At 46.9% G+C, this 20,112-nt stretch overlaps 1 protein-coding gene across 1 annotated transcript in view; it reads right to left on the reverse strand.

Annotated features, from left to right (window-relative positions):
* Window positions 1–18,358, reverse strand: part of VIL1 (villin 1) — a 34,316-nt gene extending 15,958 nt beyond the window's left edge. The window contains exons 1-9 of the mRNA XM_044438424.1: window positions 18,211–18,358; window positions 14,397–14,496; window positions 11,949–12,023; window positions 8,822–9,018; window positions 7,078–7,186; window positions 6,578–6,688; window positions 3,710–3,912; window positions 2,501–2,579; window positions 2,088–2,186 (exon numbers count right to left, since the gene is read on the reverse strand). Of these exons, the coding sequence (XP_044294359.1) occupies window positions 2,088–2,186; window positions 2,501–2,579; window positions 3,710–3,912; window positions 6,578–6,688; window positions 7,078–7,186; window positions 8,822–9,018; window positions 11,949–12,023; window positions 14,397–14,496; window positions 18,211–18,344 (1,107 nt within the window). The 5' untranslated portion in view covers window positions 18,345–18,358. The remainder of the gene's footprint in view (window positions 1–2,087; window positions 2,187–2,500; window positions 2,580–3,709; window positions 3,913–6,577; window positions 6,689–7,077; window positions 7,187–8,821; window positions 9,019–11,948; window positions 12,024–14,396; window positions 14,497–18,210) is intronic.
* Window positions 18,359–20,112: the final 1,754 nt, after the last annotated feature.

Raw genomic sequence — 20,112 nt, forward strand, 5'->3', positions numbered from 1 at the left:
TCAGATGTTTGGCACAGAGAACTTGTTGGTGAATAATACAGTGGAGTTTTATAGCTTTGCCTCCTTCTTTGCTGACTTTGTTACAGACTAGGGTTGATAATTCGCTTCGCTCGCCAGCCATGGCAGGTGCGCCATCCGTAATAATCCCAGTGACTTTATTCCATGGTAGTTTCATGTCATCTACGGCGGAACAAACAGAAACAAATAAATCTGTTCCTCTTGTTTGATCCTTAAGGCTCTGGAGGTCAAGTAGCTCTTCACTCATGTTCATGTCATTGTCCACTCCTCTCAAAAAAATCAATAACTGAGCGGTGTCAGATGCATCCATGCTTTCGTCGCAGGCTAACGAAAAAAAGTCAAACTCCACTCCTTTTGCCTCTGTCTCTTAATATCAGATGAAATGTCTTCAGTTCTCCGTACCACAGTGTTATGAGCCAGGCAAACATTGGCAAACTCTTGCTTCTTCTCAGGAGAAATTTTCTCCACCATTTCCATCACACAGTCTTTAATAAATTCACCCTCAGTAAAAGGTTTGCAGTGCTTGGCAATCAGCGTTGCCACCTCGTAGCTCGCCTTTGTGGCATTTTCATTTGACTCATAGGCTCTTGTGAAAAAGCGCTGCTGTGCTGTTGAAGCAGCTTCCAGTTCCTTCAATTTTTCGCCGTGTTCGTTCCCAGTTAGCTTGTTGTAGTTAGCATGTTTCGTCTGATAGTGCCTCTTGATAGTGAATTCCTTGAAAACAGCCACAGTCTCTTGGCAAATTAGGCAAACACACTTGTTTCGTATTTCAGTGAAAAAATACTCCAATTTCCACTTGTCCTGGAAGTGGCGGCCCTCGCTGTCAACTTTCCTTTTTTTAGTTACAGTCGCCATTTTAGAAATGGGCACACAAGCCTTGTGTCACAAGGGTCACGCGGCGAGAGTGCTGACTGAGGTCTACTGCCATCTTCTGGTGAAATATAACCACCGGCCTTGAAGGAGCAGCAGGGGACAGCTGTGGGAACCGCTGTGCAGTGAAGGGGAAAATGCTGGCCGGTGGGGATGAGTGACAGGCTGGGCCAGTGGGGAGAAGAGGCTGCGGGCCGCTCGAAATTTGAAAACGGGCCGCAATTGGCCCCCAGGCCGGACTTTGGACATGCCTGACCTAGGCCATCTTTATGTAGAGCAACAATTCTTTTTTTCAGATCCTCAGAGAGTTCTTTGCCATGAGGTGCCATGTTGAACTGCCAGTGACCAGTAAGAGAGAGAACGATAACACCAAATTTAACACACCTGCTCCCCATTCACACCTGAGACCTTGTAACACTAACGAGTGACATGACACCCGGGAGGGAAAACGGCTAATGATGCCCAATTTGGACAGTTTCACTTAGGGGTGTACTCACTTTTGTTGCCAGCGGTTTAGACATTGATGGCTGTGTGTTGAGTTATTTAGAGGGAACAGCAAATTTACACTGTTATACAAGCTGTATACTCACTACTTCACATTGTAGCAAAGTGTCATTTCTTCAGGGTTGTCACATGAAAAGATATAATATTTACAAAATGTGAGGGGTGTACTCACTTCTGTGATATACTGTACTTGACTGCTCATTTTACTAATGTTCTCCTCAAGGAATGAAAGAGGCAAAAAAGAAGAGAGAAAGGTAGGAGGCCGTGGTCAAGGCAATCAAGAATGAGAATGTACAAGATTTATGTTTGTTAAAAGTCTGGAATCCTGGAGCAAAAATAGCTAAGAGAGACAGAAGGTCGAGATACTTTCCCAGGATCTCCAAGAGGCCTGATACACCTCACAATAGGTACCTACTGGATATGGGGTGGATAGAACATTGAAAGTTGCTTCATACTGAGTTGGACCAAAGGGCCACCTAGGCCAGTTTTGTTAACAAACACTGACTGGTAGCAGCTTTCCAGGGCTCCAAGGCAAGAGTCTTTCCTAGTCCTACTTGGGGATGCTGCGGTCTGCACCTGACACTTTTTGCATGCTAAAGAGCTTGCTGTCACTGGACTATAGCCCCTTCTATGAATGGGACCCATCTTTGCCTCCATTCCAAGCCATGACCCCCGTCAGCCCTGTCCTCACTCACCAAGGCCCGCGACATGGCCTGCTGCCTCTCCTCCTTGTTGGATAACTTGCCCTTCCACACAAAGATCTTCACGCCACCCTGGTCCAAGATGTAGCAGTCCTGGCAGGAAGCAAAACAGGGATCCAACTAAGGTGCTTGGTTAGAAAGCCGTGATGGGAGGGTGGAGGTAGGGCAGCCCTCTCCCTCTGGCACCCCCACCACCAGGATTTCTCTTAGAGATTCCCCCAACTCTGCCTCTCATATGTTGGGGCTGGAGCAGCAATGGGATGCACCGGTTTTAGCTGAACTTGGGGATGGTGTCTCACCAATTCTACACCTGCTTCCCCCCTCCCCCCACAGTACACCCAAGCCAGGTCTGCTCCCCTGGCCTGTGGCTTGTCATGGCACAAACACTCCTCCAGGAAAGCACTTGCCTCATGCTTCAGGAGGTCCTGGGTAAGGGGCTGGATGGCAACTTCCTGGATGAGAAGGTTCCCATCTACATCAGAGACACTGGGAGGGAGAGGAGACAGAACAAGATGGCATCACAGATCTGGCTGCAAAACAGGGATGATCTTTCCCCTTCTAATTTTTGTTGTTATGCATGTAATTTTGTACTGTGAGGGACTGTTATTACTTGGGAAAAAATAAACAAACAATAATATAATCATATCAACTGCAGTTGCATAAATTCTGAGGCCTCAGGACAGGTTGAATATTAAATCGATCCCATGCAGGAGAGCAGCTGTGAATGGTTTTCTCCCTCCAGACAGACAGGAAACACACCCAGGGTGTAGAGCAAAGAACTGGATGAGCTGAATAGGTTTCATACTGTTGCATCATTCGAAACCCCTCCACTGGACTTGTACTCATTTGTAAATGTTACTGATGGCTCTAAAAGTTAAGTGCTAACACCTTTTGTTCATAGCCAGGAACTGTCATCCCAAATCTTTAATGTTTTATACAATATTTCTGTAACAGCCAGTCTCCAACTCAGAGTTGTTTACACATCTTAAAAATGCCTTCAGTGGCTGATGGGCTTATAACACCACAAATTCCCAGGTGTCACTGTGATGTTCCACCCGATCCCCCTCCCTTCCTGCTCACTGCAGCTACCCCAACCCTTTCTGTTTCCTTCTTGAGTCACCCCCTTTCCTCAGCCTCTCACCCATGCAAGCCCTTCCCTCCACAAGCTGACAAGTCAATGCTTGCCATGACCTTATTGCACCTCCCCAGCCAGCCTCCATAACTACTCCACCAAGTTCCGCACAACCCAAGACCCCATTGCAGTCTTAAACGGCTGACTGATCCACAGTTTTGAAAGTGCTTTGGGACAAATTTATATTTTAATCCCTGTGGGTAGTTAATAAAAAATTCCCCACTGCTTGAAGACACTTGTGTGCATGTGGACTGTAGACATCCTACCGCCAAAGTTCAAAAAATCTTTTTGAGAATGCATGTTTTTCTATAATCCACATGAGTTTGTGAATGTGCTGGGATAGCTTATTCAGCAACACTCCCCACAGTTCCCTGGCACTGCTTGCCTTGGAGATGCTGCCTTCTTTACGGCAGCTGCACCCTGCCCTTGCCACACAACCGCCTTGCCTAGCTTGCTTCTCTGCTGGATGCCAAAAGTGACTCACTGGTAGAGCTTCAGAAAGGATTTCTGTTTGTGGTCCACCACAGCATCTGGGATGGCTGGCTTGATGGTCTTCTTCTTACCCAGCACATAGTTCAAAACCTTCATGAGGCCAGGAGAGGCATCTTCGTTCTCACCTTCCACCACACCGATCTGTGCTCTACCCCCACGCTCCCGGTCACGGATGTCCTTGGCCAGATTCATCGCCTGCAGGGAACGGGAGCTAGTCTCAGAAGCCTGTAGGAAGGGCTCTGAACAGCACAGGAAGAGTAGGACAGTCCATAGATAGACAGGTGTGACAGCTGTGAGAGGGAAACAGCAACTGAGAGTGTTCTACAGACAGGGCTGGCCTGGGGCATTTTGCTGCCTGAAGCAACATAGCAAATTGGGATGCCCCCCACCCTCTGACAGGTCCAGACTGCACAGGACCCCAAGCAAGCCAAGCTATTTGTGCACATGAAGCAACCCCACCCCCCACAAACACCTCTTTGTCTTCCTGAGTAGAATTACAACAGCAGTAACAGATTAAATACTTTCATGACACCCTAACCAACTGCCTCACTGTGCTTAAGGCAGTGCCAGCCCTGAATACTGAATTTCACAGACCTCATTCATGTGTCTGTTCCTTCCTAGAACACATTCTGATGCCATCATATAGTGGATTCTCCCTTTGGTTTTCGGCTGTCCTCCGGGATGGAGGTAACAGAATGTGGAGAAGGGGAGGTTTCCAGGATGGAGACCTGGGAGCACTCCAGGTGTACATTTGTGTGTAAGTGTGAAAATGAATCAAAGGTGTAACTATAACCTGCAGCTGAGGAGAGGCAAGGCACTGGCCAACCAGGTGGACACATCTTCTGACAGGACCTTTCATTTAAATCCAGGATCAGGGTTGGCTAGTTGCGGTAGTGAGGGGACGGTACTCTGCACATATTCAGATGCACTCCTGCCCTTCATACATTCTACAACTTACCTTTGGCACAGAAGAAGAGATCTGGGAACAAGGGTCCTGAGGGTTTTTAGCTAAGGGCCTGGAGGTGACATGGCAGGGATAAACTGCCAATAGGGGAGGCAACCTCCAACAGGTAAGCCAAGTTTTCACTACTGGAGAAGCCCCCAAATTACAATTTTCCTCCTAATTCAAACACAGCTTTGAAACTATGGGGATTGGGCCCACACATTCTGCACAGGAACCTCAACAGATATGAGAATAGACTCTGGTTTAGATGAAGAAGGGGAGAGGAAAGTAGAGATGGATGAGCAAAGGCCAGAAAACCCAATAAAGGCGGAGGCAGAAAAGTCAAGCTGCCCGAGAGCAGTCTTTTCGGAAGAGCAACAAGAGGCGAAATGGGTGGGGCAGATCCAAGGGAGAGGGGCAAAGACCAAGGGAGAGGAGTGAGCTTTTCTCAGTGGTAGGCTCTGAGAAATCAGGGACCAGTTTGAGGAATTGGTTTGAGGGAGTCTGGTTACTGGGAAGAGGAGGGCTGAAATCAACATTCAGCTGAGTCATATTGCATTAATAAACCAACTTTGTAGAAAGCTAACACAGCTTGTTCCTTTTGATGTTGATTTCTGTAAAGCAATGTAAATCCAGCTCTGCTTGTTCAAAGTCTCACATAACAAAAGCCAGTGATTAGGATAAAGGGGCACTTGCTGTTAGCTCCCAAGGTGGGGGAGAGAGATGACCTCCACAGCAACTCTTACTCCTTTCAGTCTCGCAGTGCATTGCACGCCCCACTCATTACTGGAGTGGGGGGGTACTGTGAAGAATGACACCCAATGGACAGTTGAATACACTGATTTATGAACAGTCACCGGCTGCATTAAACCATGAGTGACTGCTTGCCGCACAGTGAAAGTATGCTCTGAACGCATTCTCAAGACTATTCACAGGGGGGCATTCTGTGCCATTCATCTTTCCTGTGTCTCATTGCTGGTTTGATCAATGATGTCTTGGTGGTGCCTAAATTTGTTCTGGATCCCCACTCCCAATCCATTTACACCACCACCACCATCATCCTGCATCTATACCCTGTCTTCTTTTCCTTTTGCGAGGGGTCAAGGTGGCTTACATGGTTCTCCTCCACCCCATTTTTATTCTCACAGCAACCCACCCCTGTAGGTGAGGTAGGTTAGGCTGAGAGTCTGTGACTGGCGCAAAGTCATCTAGTTCATGGCTGAGCGGGAACTAGAACCCAGACCTCTCAGATCCCCATTTCCTCTAATCACCATACCGCACTGGCTCTGCCCTATATAACACCCCCATATCCTATAATAGGATGACTTGGCTTTTGGAATGTTGAAGAATATAAATTTTTCCTGATGACCAAACAAGGATAAGATACTTAGCGTTCTATCAGTGAGACACAAGAGGGTTGAAAATATAAAATAAACCTCTGCCAAGAAGGTCAGAATGTGTAAAGATAAGTCTGGAGGCAAATGTTTTGACACCAAATGTCCTAAAAGGAAGTGTAGGTCAAGATAACCATATACAAAAAGTAAGTGAATGTTTCCTGCTGATTATGTTTTCCCTTTTCAATGCATGTGTCCTGCTTTTATTAAGTAATGTTTCCTGCTATAACTGTTTCTTTTACTATTTCTCAAAGCTAAACCTAGAAATTTGCTGCACATGATGACTGTAGCAGCTGGTCCCAACAGGCTCACCCACTATTACTGGTGTGCACCTACAAGAGAGTCTTGCTGGTGTTGCCTGTTTCTCTCACGGACAAGACAACCAACAAGAGGGACTTTTCCTTTGTCTTCAGCAACATCACATTCCCTCCACCTTCACAGCATCACAAAAAGCTCATGTGCCAAGATCCTCTCTTCCTGCCCAGCTTCCCCGTTTCCACCATCCACGCAGCGTCCTTCGCACCTTCAGCCGTTCCATGCGATTGCTCTCGGGACCATTCCACTGGACGATGAGCTTCCCAAGGTCCAACAGGAACACGTCCCCCAGGTTGAAGCTGTTCCAGCTCATGTCCACCTATGCAAGAAAAACAGCAGAGCTGGGAAATGGCTCAGGGTGGGGTGCCTACAGGCAGCACTGCTAGAGTTTCTTGGGTTGGACTGCGGGAAGAGGAACATCATCAAGGATGGAAGCCCAACATAGAAAAAAAGAGTTGCTTGGCACACTGCTGCAAAAGGAGGGACAAGCCTACTGCCCCACCTACAAAACCATAATATTCAAGACCCTTTGTGGTTTGTCATTTGGCCACGGTAGAGGGATGGATTCACGGCTTCGTGGATTGCCCAGAAGTGGTAAATGCATCTCAAAGAGCCCAGTCTCGAACCCCCATAGTTTTCACAAGGACCTAAGGCTCCTAAGTAAACTACCTTTGCCTCCCCCATGTTGCCCTCCAGCTTTTGGCCTACCTCTCCAGCCAATATGTTCTTCTTGCCCTTGACATGTAGCAGGCGTCGCACATTGTAGGTGTTGGTTTCCACATGCTTGAAGCCTGATGCCGCTCCGCCTTTCTTGTAGCTGCCAAGGAAGCACACAGTCAAGATCTGCCCTGACAGTCACTCACTGCCTCGCATGAGAAAACAAGTGCTGGGGGAGCAAGACTGTGGTGGTGGTGGTGGTGGTGGTGGTGGTGGTGGTGGTGGTGGGGTGTGTGTGTGTGTGTGTGTGTGGCCAGAACAGTCCTGCTGTGCCCCTGGTGCATGGGGGCTACAGAGCAGGGAGCACACGCACCAACCCCCTCTCCGGCTGGGCTCAGGGAGCTGGAGGGTGGCCAGGGTGGGGCCCCACCCCTCTTGGGGCATTGCTGCTGCTGTGCCACCATTTTTTTCCTGTGAAGAAGACGGTGCACAGATCTGTGTCATGAAGCAGCTCAATCTGTGCTTCTGGAAAACAGCGCAGGGCCTCTTTTCTGGCCCCTCGTGCTCCAAATGGGGTCCACTGAGCCAGGAAAGGACGTGAGTGCCAGAGCCAACTCTCTCGGTTCCTCTCTACCCACCTGCCTGCCTCCCCCCCTGGGCAAGGCTGGCAGGGGCTCAGGCAGTGCTTGCAGGAGCCAACTCATGCAAGGCATGGCCGAGCGGCACAGCACAATCCCCAGCTAAGCCAGTAACCAGGGCAGTTCTCTTCCCCTGATGGTGGGGAGAACAGAAGAGTAGTAGCATTGGCAGGGGTCTACAAGGCCTCCAAGTCCACCCCGCTGCTCCGCTTCCACAAGAGGTCACCCATCCAGCTGCAGACCCATGTCTTTCCAGCTTAGCAAAGGTGACTCGACATACTAGCTCAACGTATAGCTATACGAGACAGTTGGGGGCAAATCGTCCAAGGGCCAGATAGCACCCACAAGTGCAGGTTGCCCTCTCCTGCTTTAGCCAAGCAAATCACAATGGATCCAGGTCCCACCTTCTAAGGGTTCTACTCACAGAAGGTGCCTCTACACAGTTTTGGGGGATCCCTCATAGGACAGCTCACCCCATCCAACAGGCTCCCTTCACCTTCTGGGTTAGCAGTTTCAAGGCACTGGAGATGCTGCCACAGGCACATAAGGTGAGAAAGCCCGATTCTACCCCCTCAACTACATGCACCTAGTTCTAGATCCAACCCAGCACACTCAGCTGTCCCCAGGAACTGCCAGCATCTGCTTCTCTGCCCTTTAGCAGTGCTACGGAACCTGCTGTAAGCTGCACTCTCCAACCCCAGATAACCAGATTGCAAACATTTTATCCCAGGAGTTGGCAAACCCAGGTTGTTTCCAGAAAACACAGTGTGTTTCTCCATCGCTTGTGCACATGTGCTGGACAGCCACCACCCATCAGGACACTTCCGCATGCGCCCCTGACTAGTAACAGTAGGCCTGCCACTTAGGAATGTAAAGCAGCTCTGTGAAGACAAGGAAGCAACCCCTCCCTGGTCAGGCACCAAAGAACCAAGCAGTGCAGAGGTTAAGGGTGCTGGACCGGGGACCTGGGAGATCCAGGTTCTAGTCCCCACCTGGCCATGAAGCTCACAGGGTGGTGTTGGGCCAGGCCCTGACTCTCAGGTTAACCTACTTCACAAGGTTGTTGCGAGGATATGTAGGAGAGGAGCAGGAGGAGGATGTAAGCTTGCGAGAAGAAAGGCAGGATGCAACTACAATCAAGTAAAGAAATTACATACATGAGGCCATTTTTGAAGTAGCTTCGGAAGGTGTCGCTCTCGCAGTTCTGGACCTCACGATGTTGTATCGCTACCCCACCCAGGTGCTCGTCCATCTGGCTAGTGAAGATGGCAGCTGCACCTTGTTCATCCGGCGATGATGCACTGCCCAGCCAGAAGTGGATGTCATAAGTGTAGTTGTTCCCAGTCTTATGAGTCTGAGTTGAAAAAGAAGCTACTTAGCCAGTCAGATCCATATATGTTCACCTTAATTCCAGAGATCCCTCTGCTCCTGCCTGCTCGGGAAGCGCCGTGAGGCTAGACCTTTGGATTCACCAACCGAGGAAGCCTCGCTTCCAATCATCCACAGCAACCCAGGAGGAAACATCCTTTGTAGAAATCTCTACCCCAACACACAGAATGGAGATAGATTGGCAGCCTTAGAAGTCCCTAACCCCTAACCCATGCAGAATATAAATGCAACAGGTAAATCAGCTCATTCAGATAGCATTTCCATAAAGAATAAAATTAAGGAAACTCATGGTATTACATGTTGAGCCTGAAAAGTAAACAGAGGGCTGTTGTAGCTTTTGCTGCCATTATGGTTATAATTCTGCTCCCTTGGTAAACTTGCAATATTTATCTCATTTCACACTTTTGTACATAAGGCACTTTACTAAGGCATCAATTTCCATTTTGTTTGTGGGATGATTAGGGTTGTCCCCTCCTGGGGTTTTCCTCTCCAGCTTTCTCTATGTTTCTCTATGTTTCATTACAAAACACAAGACAGCACTGTGGTACAGAACAGAACTGTGAAATTATCTTGGGCTTCAGCAGTGAATAATGGCACCATCCAGGAAAATACCAGACTTTCCTCACTCTAAAAGCCCCCACAACAATAGCTAGAAAGCACGGAAAGGGCCCAGGAGGATGGCAGCACTGTGAAAAGGACCTGCAAACTTTTGTGAGTGAGGGATCTCGATTGCACAAGAAATGCCTTGTGTAGAGAAGCCCCTATTTCACTTATATCATCTATATCAACCATATATACAACCTTATATCACATAAAGCATACAGAGAAGCAAGGTTTTGTAAGGAGTTCTGCTTTGATCTAATTAACTGGACTTCTTCATCCATATATCCAAACTTTTCATCAAAATTCATCCATGATACAGATTGCATACAAAGCAATAAGACAGATGCTTAGAGTGCAGAGAGGCTACAGAGAATGAAAGGTGGAAGTGGGCAGGGTATGCATGACGTATGATTTATTTTTAGACATCTATCCTACCTTTTGGCCAACTACAGCCTTCAAGGGAGCTTCCAACAAGCAGAAATGCAAAAATAGTAATTAAAATTGGTAAAATAACAATTGCTATATCATCTAAAAAGACTTCTGAATAGTAGCAAGCTTTAAAAGCAAAGCAGGCACAAAATAAAAAAGACAACTTTGCATTTCTATATCATAAGATACAAATACCTGAAATACATATTCTCATACATTGGGTTAGATTTGAACTTATGCAAATTTATAGTAAACCCATGGTAATCCATAGGAGACTTACTAGCCAGGGCGACTTCTTTTATATTGTTATTTATTTTATATTGTTGCTTTTATATAGTTATTTTTGTATTTTATTGTATTTTATTCTGTGCTGTGAGCCGCCCCGAGGCTTCGGCAAGGGGCGGCATAGAAATGTTTTAATAAATAAATAAATAAATAAATAAATAAATAAATAAATAAAATACTAGCCAGGACTGAGGTCCCACTGAATTAATCAATTGGATTCACATGACATGACATCAGTGGATTGCTGCGTCATGTGAACCCAGACTGCTTCCCACAAAGTGGCTTGTTTGTTGGCCACACACCACCCTGACAACCCATGGCTTGTGCTAGGGATTGTTGTACCCACAATGGGCTGCCTTATCCTCTGAACATGGGCAACTGTGAGTACTGGACCCCGGCCAGTAAGCTGCTTGGCAAGAGTAGCAAAAACTCCTTGTAGCGCTTGCCAAGCTCTCCTGGGACACCACCAGTGCCAGCTGTCCCATGAGCACACGGCTCTAATGCTGAAGCAGGCTTGGCTCCGGCTGGTTGCAGAAAAGGCTTTTATTGTGCAATCGCCCTACCTCATTTAGAGCACAGTCCTACGGCCCCCCAACATTGTCTGGGGGGCTACAAGCTAATGTGGAGTCCCTGTTCTGAGGTCCTCTGGATGTGGTGTCCCTGCCCCATCCCCATCCCAGGCTGCATCTCAGAGGTCATAAAAGGAGCTCAGAGAGGGTTAAAGGGACAGGAAGGGAAGGAGCCTGGGGATGATGGTTTACACCATGTCCAAACAGTGCTCCAGCCTCCTTCCTTCCCTCTCTTCAACTAGACAGTGGAAAATGGCCATCTAGAGAAATAAAGGACTGCAAGGGGGTAAGGTAGTGGAAGCCACCACTGGATGTGTGTCAGCCTCTGAGCCCAGCGGATTGTGTCCTTAAAGAATGTTGTGAGGGCTAGGAGCTCTGGTTCCCAGAGGACATTGTCTCAGGTTATAGCCCTCAAGGGTTTTCCCAACACTTCTTTTGCCTTTTTCCTTACCAGGAAAAAAATCTGTTAAGGAAGAAAAGATGGGTAGCTACCCAGTGTTTTTTTGATTATGTACATTACTGAGAAAATGCAGCTTATTGGGCAGCTTTAAAGTACAGTAAATAAATAGCATTTATAGTTCTAAGAGTTCTAATTTGGGAGTACCCTTTGCAAACTGCCTGCATGAGGATTGTACAGTAGCTCTGCATAATTAAGGTCCTGACTTGCAACAACAAGTATTAATGCAATAAATGGTTGCATTTAAGGGGAACTGTAAGTAGCAGAGAGTTAACTGAATCTTCTACATAAGAAAGTAGGTTTCGCAGGCCTGCATTATAACCTTACTTGTTCACTGTCATGCATTTGCTCCATGCCTGCACCAATTCGCACGCAATCTGTCTCCCACACTGATGGTCCCATGACATTCTCAAACCCACTGCCCATACTTTACATGGAACAAGACACTCCATCCCGTTCCTTTCTTGAACTGAAACCCTTCCTTCTTTCCAGCTATCCTGTTCCACCAAGCTTAACCGTATACGTCCACCAAAATTCTTAACTTCTTTTTACCGAGAGAATGATATAAGCATCCCCTTCATAGAAATTTCCATACGTTTTGGGGGGCACAGGCACCATTTCCATGTTCTAGAAGGGAAGGGAAGAAATCAGTTAGCCAACGCCATGCAAGATTGCCCAGTGACCCACCTTGTCTTGTGAGTGCTCTTCGTGCATTTCTCTGCAGCTGTTTGGATTTGACCTGCCTGCCTGCCTGCCTTCAACAGCAGGGGTACAAAACCTCTTTCAGCCCAGGGGCCCAATTCAGAGAACCTCTCAGAGGGCTGCATCCAGTGGTGGGGAGGGGAAGAAAAAATACCAGCCTGCGTTGGCTTCAGGTTCTTACTGCCTGAGGTTCAGCAGAAGCATCTCAACCTTCTAGACTGAGGAAGAAGCAGAGAAAAGCTGAGAAACTGCTGGGTGATTGGCAGCAAAGGGAGAGGGTTGAGGACTGAGGAAGGGGCCCTGGCTGACCTGGGGAATTCAAGAGGGCTGGATTTGGCCCATGGGCTTGAGGCTTAGCACCCTTGCCCAAGAGTCCTGCAAAGTGACACACACCCAACTAGAAGGGGAGAATATGCCTAGATCCAGGACATCCAAGGTTACAGTGGAAGGTCAGGGAATTTGTTCTGAATTTGCCACACCACCTCCCTGTGCCAGCGGTTTCCTGATAGCAGGCTTGGGGGACGGGTCCCGTCTATCTTGAGGGCAGCTGCACAATACCAGATTCTACCAGCATTGCCACATCTACTGCACTGTTCCTGTAAGTGTGGTGAGGAATGCCAGTGTAGCCACTCTGCACCCCTTGCAGCTTTTCTGCAGGGTGGGGATGGAGACCTCATGACACTTGGGGGGTCCCCATCCAGTCTGCCAGCGAGAGAGTCAAATGACTCTGGCTTCAAAGAATCCAGCCTGTGGATTCCACAGTGGACAAGTGTTCTCTCGGCTGGGGAGACTTGCAGACTTGGGGGTTGGGGGGAGAAATCTATTCTCAAACACACATTAGCACAATCCAAAATTTCATACAAAAAAGCACAGAGAAACACAGTTGGAACAGTGTCAACAAAATCTGTTCAACCCCACCACTGTTGCTCCTCTCGGATCCTGCCCGATGCTCAGCACGAGAGAGAGAAAGGCAGCCTTTGTCTAGCACTGAATGAGAAACTGCTACTCTTATCTCCAGGCACTGAGAAAGATGGCCATTCTTCAGCAATAAGCAGGGAAAATCGCTCCCTTTTCCTGTGCAGTGAGGGGAACGGAGAGATTGCCTCATGCCTTGCTCTGCATGGAAAAAGGGGTCAAGTGACATCATAGATGAGCTTCTGGGGAGGACATGGGGCTTCATGGGGAGCAGCAGCACCTCCGGATGAGAGGAAAACCCCCTAACATTACACAGTTGAGGTGCCTCCTGCATCAGCATGGCCTCTAGGGCCAGAACAGTCCCCACAACAACCATCCTCCAAGCAAGTCGCCCTTCAGTCTTTCTTGGTCTTTGAAGTTAATGCCCTCACTTCAAAAGCAGCAAGAACAAACATGCAAATTGCATCTGCTTGAAGGAGGGTCTTATTTCTTATCAGGATCAAAGCAGACAGGGAGGAGGGGAATTAACCCTTTCCTTGCCTGCTGATATCATGGAAGAAAATCCCACTTCTAAAGCTGCTGTTTGCGCAAGTAGGAAATCCTCCACGGGCACCAAGCAATAACCTTTCATTGCTCCCTATGTACTAGCTGAAGGCTGCTGCACCCCACCAATTCAGCAAAAAGAGGGTTCCTCGCGCAAACAGAAACATGAAGGCAGGATATGAGGCCATGGCAAAGAACGAAAGATCGAAACCACTCTAGTATGAATCACCTGCAGCTGCTCTTGACTGTAAAAAAGCACATTAATTGCATTCATGCAATTAAGGTCAAGTCTAGTTTGCCTCCCAAAGTGAAGATGAAATGTGAGGAGACTCTGCACCATTGAGCTGACAGTACAGAATGGCCCCTTCTGCAGCTTTCCCTTTTCCTTCAAACAGCAGGCTATTTATTCCAAGGAAAAGGTCCAGTGCTGGGAAGGGAGGAAATATATACAGTATGTGTCATACTTGGGCACACATCTAAATTTGATCTCTTCTTCAGTGTGGCACAACAGGCCAGTTCCCACGTAATGCCAGCCCATGATTTAAACAACCATGAGAGTTGGAGAGACAACAAACCATGGTTAAGCACTGGGGTTGTTTAGCCTTTAAACAAACCAGCACTTCAGGTTCACACATCATGTCCAACAACCTATGGGCAAGCCAATCATAGGTTGCTGATTAAAAGCAGAAGTAGCAGGCACATGGAAAGCAGCACACTCACTCTTTCCCACTCATGCACTAAAATCCATGGGTTGTTTGAACAATGGGCTGCTTATATGTGAACCAGGTCTAGATAAGTCTGCCCGGCCCTGCTTCTTAACCCCACCCCCCACATACCTACCTCAATTCTCCATATCTGGAGTCCAGGTGTGGTTTTGTTCAGAGTCCTGGTGACCTTGGAGCTAAGTTCCGGCATGGTGCCCAGATGCTGGTGGGAGGACCTGGCATTGGGAGTGGGAAACGCCATTAATAGCTGCCATGCTGCAACCCACTTCCGAAAACCTCACTGGAGACATTTAGCCTTCTTCCCAAACCTAGCCTCCTGCCCATTCCCACTACTTTATTTGTTAAGAAGGCTAGATTATCTCCCCACTTGCTTTCAGTTAGGCTCATACATCCGTGCCAAAGAAACTATTTCAATGCTTCATGTTGTCGTGCTTTTATCCTGCTTCTCACTGAGGGAGCAGTGAGGCTGTGTGGAGGTGTGCGCAGGGAAAGGGAGACAGAGGCCATAAGGCCCCGGCAATGTGCTGTTTCAATGCAGAGCGGAAGAGGCAGACTAGGAATCGACTATACCTGCCTTCTGTGTATGGTGCCACATTTTATAGGCACACTCATATTTATTTATGTAGAGATTTTAAGGGAATGCAGAAATGCCACTGGGTGTTGTTCTGACTACAGACTTCAGTTTCCCAGCAATTTCATCTTCTATGTGAGAGGGAAGAAGGGGAAAAAAGCAGCTTTCTTGTTTTTAAGACTGAAGAGATATACTTACAATGCAATATTAGCTATGTGTGGGGAAGTTTTAGAAGTTAGAAAAATGGCTAAACAGGAGCTTTGAGAGTTAATGGGTTTTAATGTAAACTCCCTGTTCTTCCTCATGACTTGTTGAAGCAGAGTAGATAATAAGAAAAACAACACAATGAATTATACAAAAGGGAAACTTTTTAATAATTCAGCTTTCAGAATGTGTGATGCTTTCGTTCAGAACTTTCTATAGTTTTTGTAATCTGTGCATACAAACATTATATGTACGCTGTACAACCAATGTAGAGGTTAGAGTGTTGGTCTGGGGTCCAGGGAAATCCAGGTTCTAGGCCTCAGCTGGCCATGAAGCTCACTGGGTCACTTTGGGCCAGTTACTCACTCTCAGCCTAACCTACCTCACAGGGTTGTTGTTGTTGTTGTTGTAAGATAACATCGAGCTATGTAAGTCATCTTGGATTCCTCACAAGAGGAAAAAATGGGAGGCTATAAATGCAATATGATGATGATGATGCACCCCTGCTTTTAAAATCTGATGTGGAGACCTGCAAATATCTTCTCCCACATTTAAAGCCACAACAAGTCAGAGCAACCAGAAGGCCTCCTGATTCACACCGCATGCGGGGCTGTTTAACCCAGTCTGGCTGCCCTTTCCCAAAGAAAATTTCCACCCCAGAAATTCACTGTTTTCCACATGAGGCAAAATACAAGAGACTATATGATGCCTTCTTGCTTTTCTCCTTGAATAGTAGCCTCAGGGTTGGGGTGAAGCAGAGAGATTTTAACTGTGAAAGCGGCCCAGGGAATGGGTGAACCCTGCCCCCCGCAGTGCCATGTTCCTGACCTAGATGGTCCCATGGCTGCTAGAAGCACCTACACGTCTGCCTGCAGCAGGAACTGGCAACCCACAGGGTGCGACTGCTTTCCCACTTTTTTGCCCCTCCCACACCTGCTGAATTTGCCACTGCAGGGGACAAAACCTATTTCTGCTGCCGCACACCAACGGCAGAAGTTCGGCAGCACATTTAGCAGTGTGGCCTTTTTGGGGAATAGGAGCGCAGCCCCTGATGTGGTCTGGGCAGTCAGTGGTGCTTACCCCAACACTGGGCATTGCCTTTTATAGGAGAACTGGATGTGCTTACAGGAAAGCTGAATTACATTTTATCTAATCAGATCTGTTTATTATTTATTACACTGCTATACCACTGAGATGACTGAAACTTTCTGAGCAGCTTATCCAACCAAACCAGAAAATACAAAAATGCATTCAAACCTAAACATGTGTCAAACAACAAAACAAAATAAAAGCAAATGTAAAAGCCGGGATCAGTGAAGACATCTAAAACCATGCATTAACAAGGTTTTTGTTTTGCAAATGGAAGGACTAAAGTTTGGAAGAAAAAGGGTTTTCCCCAGGCACTGCAAACTCCACAATGCAGGCACCAGACAATCCTCTGAGGAAGGCAGTCCACAACTACGCTGCCACCAATGAAAAGGCCCTCTCTCTAATATCCATCCATCTCACCTCATTTAGAACAAGCGCCCAGAGAAGGGATGCATGAGGATCTTGGAGTTCGGCCAGGTATGTATGGGAGGAGACAATCCTTCAAGTAACCTGCCCCTGAGCTATTTTGAGCTTTGAAGGTTAGCCTCCAGACGTTGAACTGGGCTCAGAAATAGACTTCTAGCTGTGCGGATCACAAAACACTAGCAAAATACGACAATATCATCCAATCCTTGTGAACAATCCCACTTCTCTATTTTGGACCAGCTGAAGTTTCTGGGGCATTACCAAAGGCAGCCCCTTATAGCATCCGTCATGCTAAGCCTAACAGGAAATTTTCAAAGCAGGATAACAGGAGCCAGGCTGCCCCTGTATAGATAGGGTCATAGTAGGTATACTAACAGGCATTTCATGCTACCTGTGCTTCAACTGACAGTGCTGGATCCAAGAGCATCCCCAAACTAAGAACCTCTTTAGGTATAGAACAACCTGCTTCAGAACAAACCGAACACCACTCAATTGGTACCAGCCACTTGTGGTACCTCCATCTTGTCTGGACTGAATCTCAGTTTTAATACACACAGAGAGAAAGCCTTTGATGTGTTCTCTGTGCAGGCACTACCAATCTCTGTGCGTGAATTTAGAAAACCGAGAAGCAATCAGGCTTTGCTGACAAGTCCCCTGTGAGCTTACAGTAGGAAAGCAGAGGAAAAAGTGAAAACGAAGTTGCACAAAAGGCAGCACTCATCCATAGGCACGGGGGGCTATGTGCTTTTTTAAGCTGGGGCTGCAGACCCATATGAGTGGACCTGCAAGGACATGCACACACTGTTGGGTGTGGCTGCAACTGCTTGCCTACAACCGTCCAATAAAGCAATGTTTCTGTGAAGGCTGCAAAGCCTAAACTAGCTCCAGCTGGTGGCCCACTGGCTGCCTGGTAGGTGGCAGGTTGCAGAGGAAACAGGACCTGAAACCCTGTATATCCCATTACCCTTCTTGTCATCTACTGGCACCTTTTAACCAGGCTGGCATCCTTGGAGTGGATATCCTAGGGATGCCACGGACAAGCGCCACCTGAGTGCTTGGGAATCCAGTACTCTCTACAGTTTGGATTCCTGCACATCCCCTCCTACTAGCATGGGAAGCTTCTCCTTCCCAGGGATGCCTCCTGCCTGCCATCTCCAAAGACACACTCACAGTTTCCTCCAAAGACACACTCACGGTTTCCTCTGGGTTGTATTTCTACTCAGCGAGCAACTTTAACTAAACAAGGAAGGTCCAAAGACATGGAGGCAGAGCCAGCCTAGTGGATCCTGCTCTTTTTGGTTGCTGCATGAACCCAAAGGGCTTATGAATCATAGAAAGTTGAGAAAATTCAAGCTGGAAACACAAGCAGCTTTTCCGGTTCAGGAGAAAAGTCCAGTTTGGGGTCCCAGATTTGGTTTCCTCTATGTAGATTCAGAATCCCTCTTCATCTTTCACAGCCATGAAAAAGGACTAAGTGGAGGGAGCGGGGGGGGGGGGAGGAGGTTTGCCATCAGCTGGGAGGGCAGCGCAAGGCTAAAGCAAGGACAAGCCCGGGTCAGAGCATGCAAGGGTAGCCCTCCCCACTCTGCCAGCCAGAGCCAGGAGCCGCGTTGGGAGGGCCCCAGAACGGAGCGCTTACCTTGGCGGTGGTGTCTGCTTGGTGGGTGCCTGGCACCTTGGAGACGGACTGCACCTGAACAGAGCAAGCTCCGGGGTGACCTTTGTTCCCTCCTTCCCTCGGCACCGAACGCCGGCACCACCTGCCTTTGCCATATAAGGGCAGAAGTGTCTGGGCAGGGAAGAGAAGCATAGTGAGCCAAGGTCCTTCCAACTGGTGCACTGACATGTCACCTTGGAATCCATCTCCTTCCCTCTGAGCTGTGGCTTTGGGCTGGGCAGAAATGGCATGCAGTCAGTGCCCCCTGCCTGTATGGACCACCAAGGCAGCCAATCACTTTCTTGTGTCAAAGCCCATGACTTTGCAGTAGTCGCCAACTTGCATTACTGAGGGGCCTACACAGCTGGTGGTTGCATCCAGCCTAGCAGATCATCATCATCTTCTTTCATCTTCAGCCTCAGTCCTTATCTTAGCTATGTTTATTCTAACCTTGGTCTGTATTCCTGTTAGCTGCCTTGAGTGCCAATTTTAGCACTTATGGAAAGGTGGGGTGCAAATCAAATCAATTGTTGCCCTGCTATTTATCTGACTGAAAAGAGGAGACCAGATTTTTAATTTTTCTGCACAGAGTCCAGGCCCAACTTAAATTGGAAGTGCAATTAAGCTAATGATTCTTTTACACTTACGTTTTGGCAATGCCCAGTAGTTGTCCCATTTGGGGAGGAGGAAATTATATGCATAAATTCTGCACTGGAGCACTCCTTAATATTTACTTGTTTAAAGTAGCTGTCTGCTTCCTGGAAGCTATTATATGGTCAGCAGGACAGGTGGATTATCTGTACTCTTCTGACAGCTAAAACCAACATTACAGTATTAGAAGGATAAACATTCACTTCCTATAAACAGTGAATTGAAGACCTTACAAAAATTTCAACATTTGGATAGGCAGTGATTTGGTCAATCTAAATATACTTATTTGGATATCTGGTCTGCTTTTACTGAAACTGCTTTTATATGGAAACCTATATTTTATATAGAGAGATACACACTCAATAAGTATGCATGGAAAGTGGCATACTCAAATCTATGCAGCCGCTTTCTCATTTTTAAAATTTATAACAAAATAAATAAAAACATCCCATATAGCTTAAATATTAGAGTAGACCTGGCAAAAAGTAGATCAAAATCTACCAGTCAGTCTGTGGACAATTTGATTAGGAAGGATTTCCAATTCCCAACTGTTTAATAATCACAACAACAAAATGATTCTTCTCAATTGTAGCACTCAGATGAAGAATTCTTGCAGGGTGGACTATGAGCTCTGTTCTGCTCTGGTACTCAGAACCAATTTCTGGACTCATTTTTTGATTATCTGTGTATTTTTTTTTTTTTGGACCCAGCTCCAGTTAGTGGACCTTGGCATTCTAGTAAAAAACAAAAATATTCTGCAAACTTGAGTCTGTCCTTCCTTGTATTATAGAAGTAATTTCTTTGCTATATTTATGTACTACTATGAGTAGTATACATGTTTTTCAAAATGTTAAGTGTTATTTTCCTTTCAGTTGTAATTCTCCCCTATTATAATTATTTGCTGGTGTTGCTATTTTTATAGATAAAAATAGGTAAGATAGATAAGCTCCCAATTGCTTGCGTAATATTATCATATTCATAAAATGACATTCATCCCCAAGGCTCTGGAATGACTTCCCAAGTGAGAACTTTACAAACGTTGTACATACAAAAGCAAGATTTTGCAAAATTATGAATGCATAAATCCACAATAGATTACAGTCAAGTAATGCAACAAACCTATGATCAGTTGCAGTGCTGAGCGGACAGCAAAAAAATACTGTTAACAGTAAATCTCAGAGTGGATCTTGGGCTCCTCCTCCTCTTCTGTTTTCTGCCTTCCCTGCTCATGCT

The sequence above is a fragment of the Varanus komodoensis genome, unplaced genomic scaffold (assembly GCF_004798865.1).
Source record: "Varanus komodoensis strain SLA01 unplaced genomic scaffold, ASM479886v1 scaffold32, whole genome shotgun sequence".
NCBI lineage: Eukaryota > Metazoa > Chordata > Lepidosauria > Squamata > Varanidae > Varanus > Varanus komodoensis.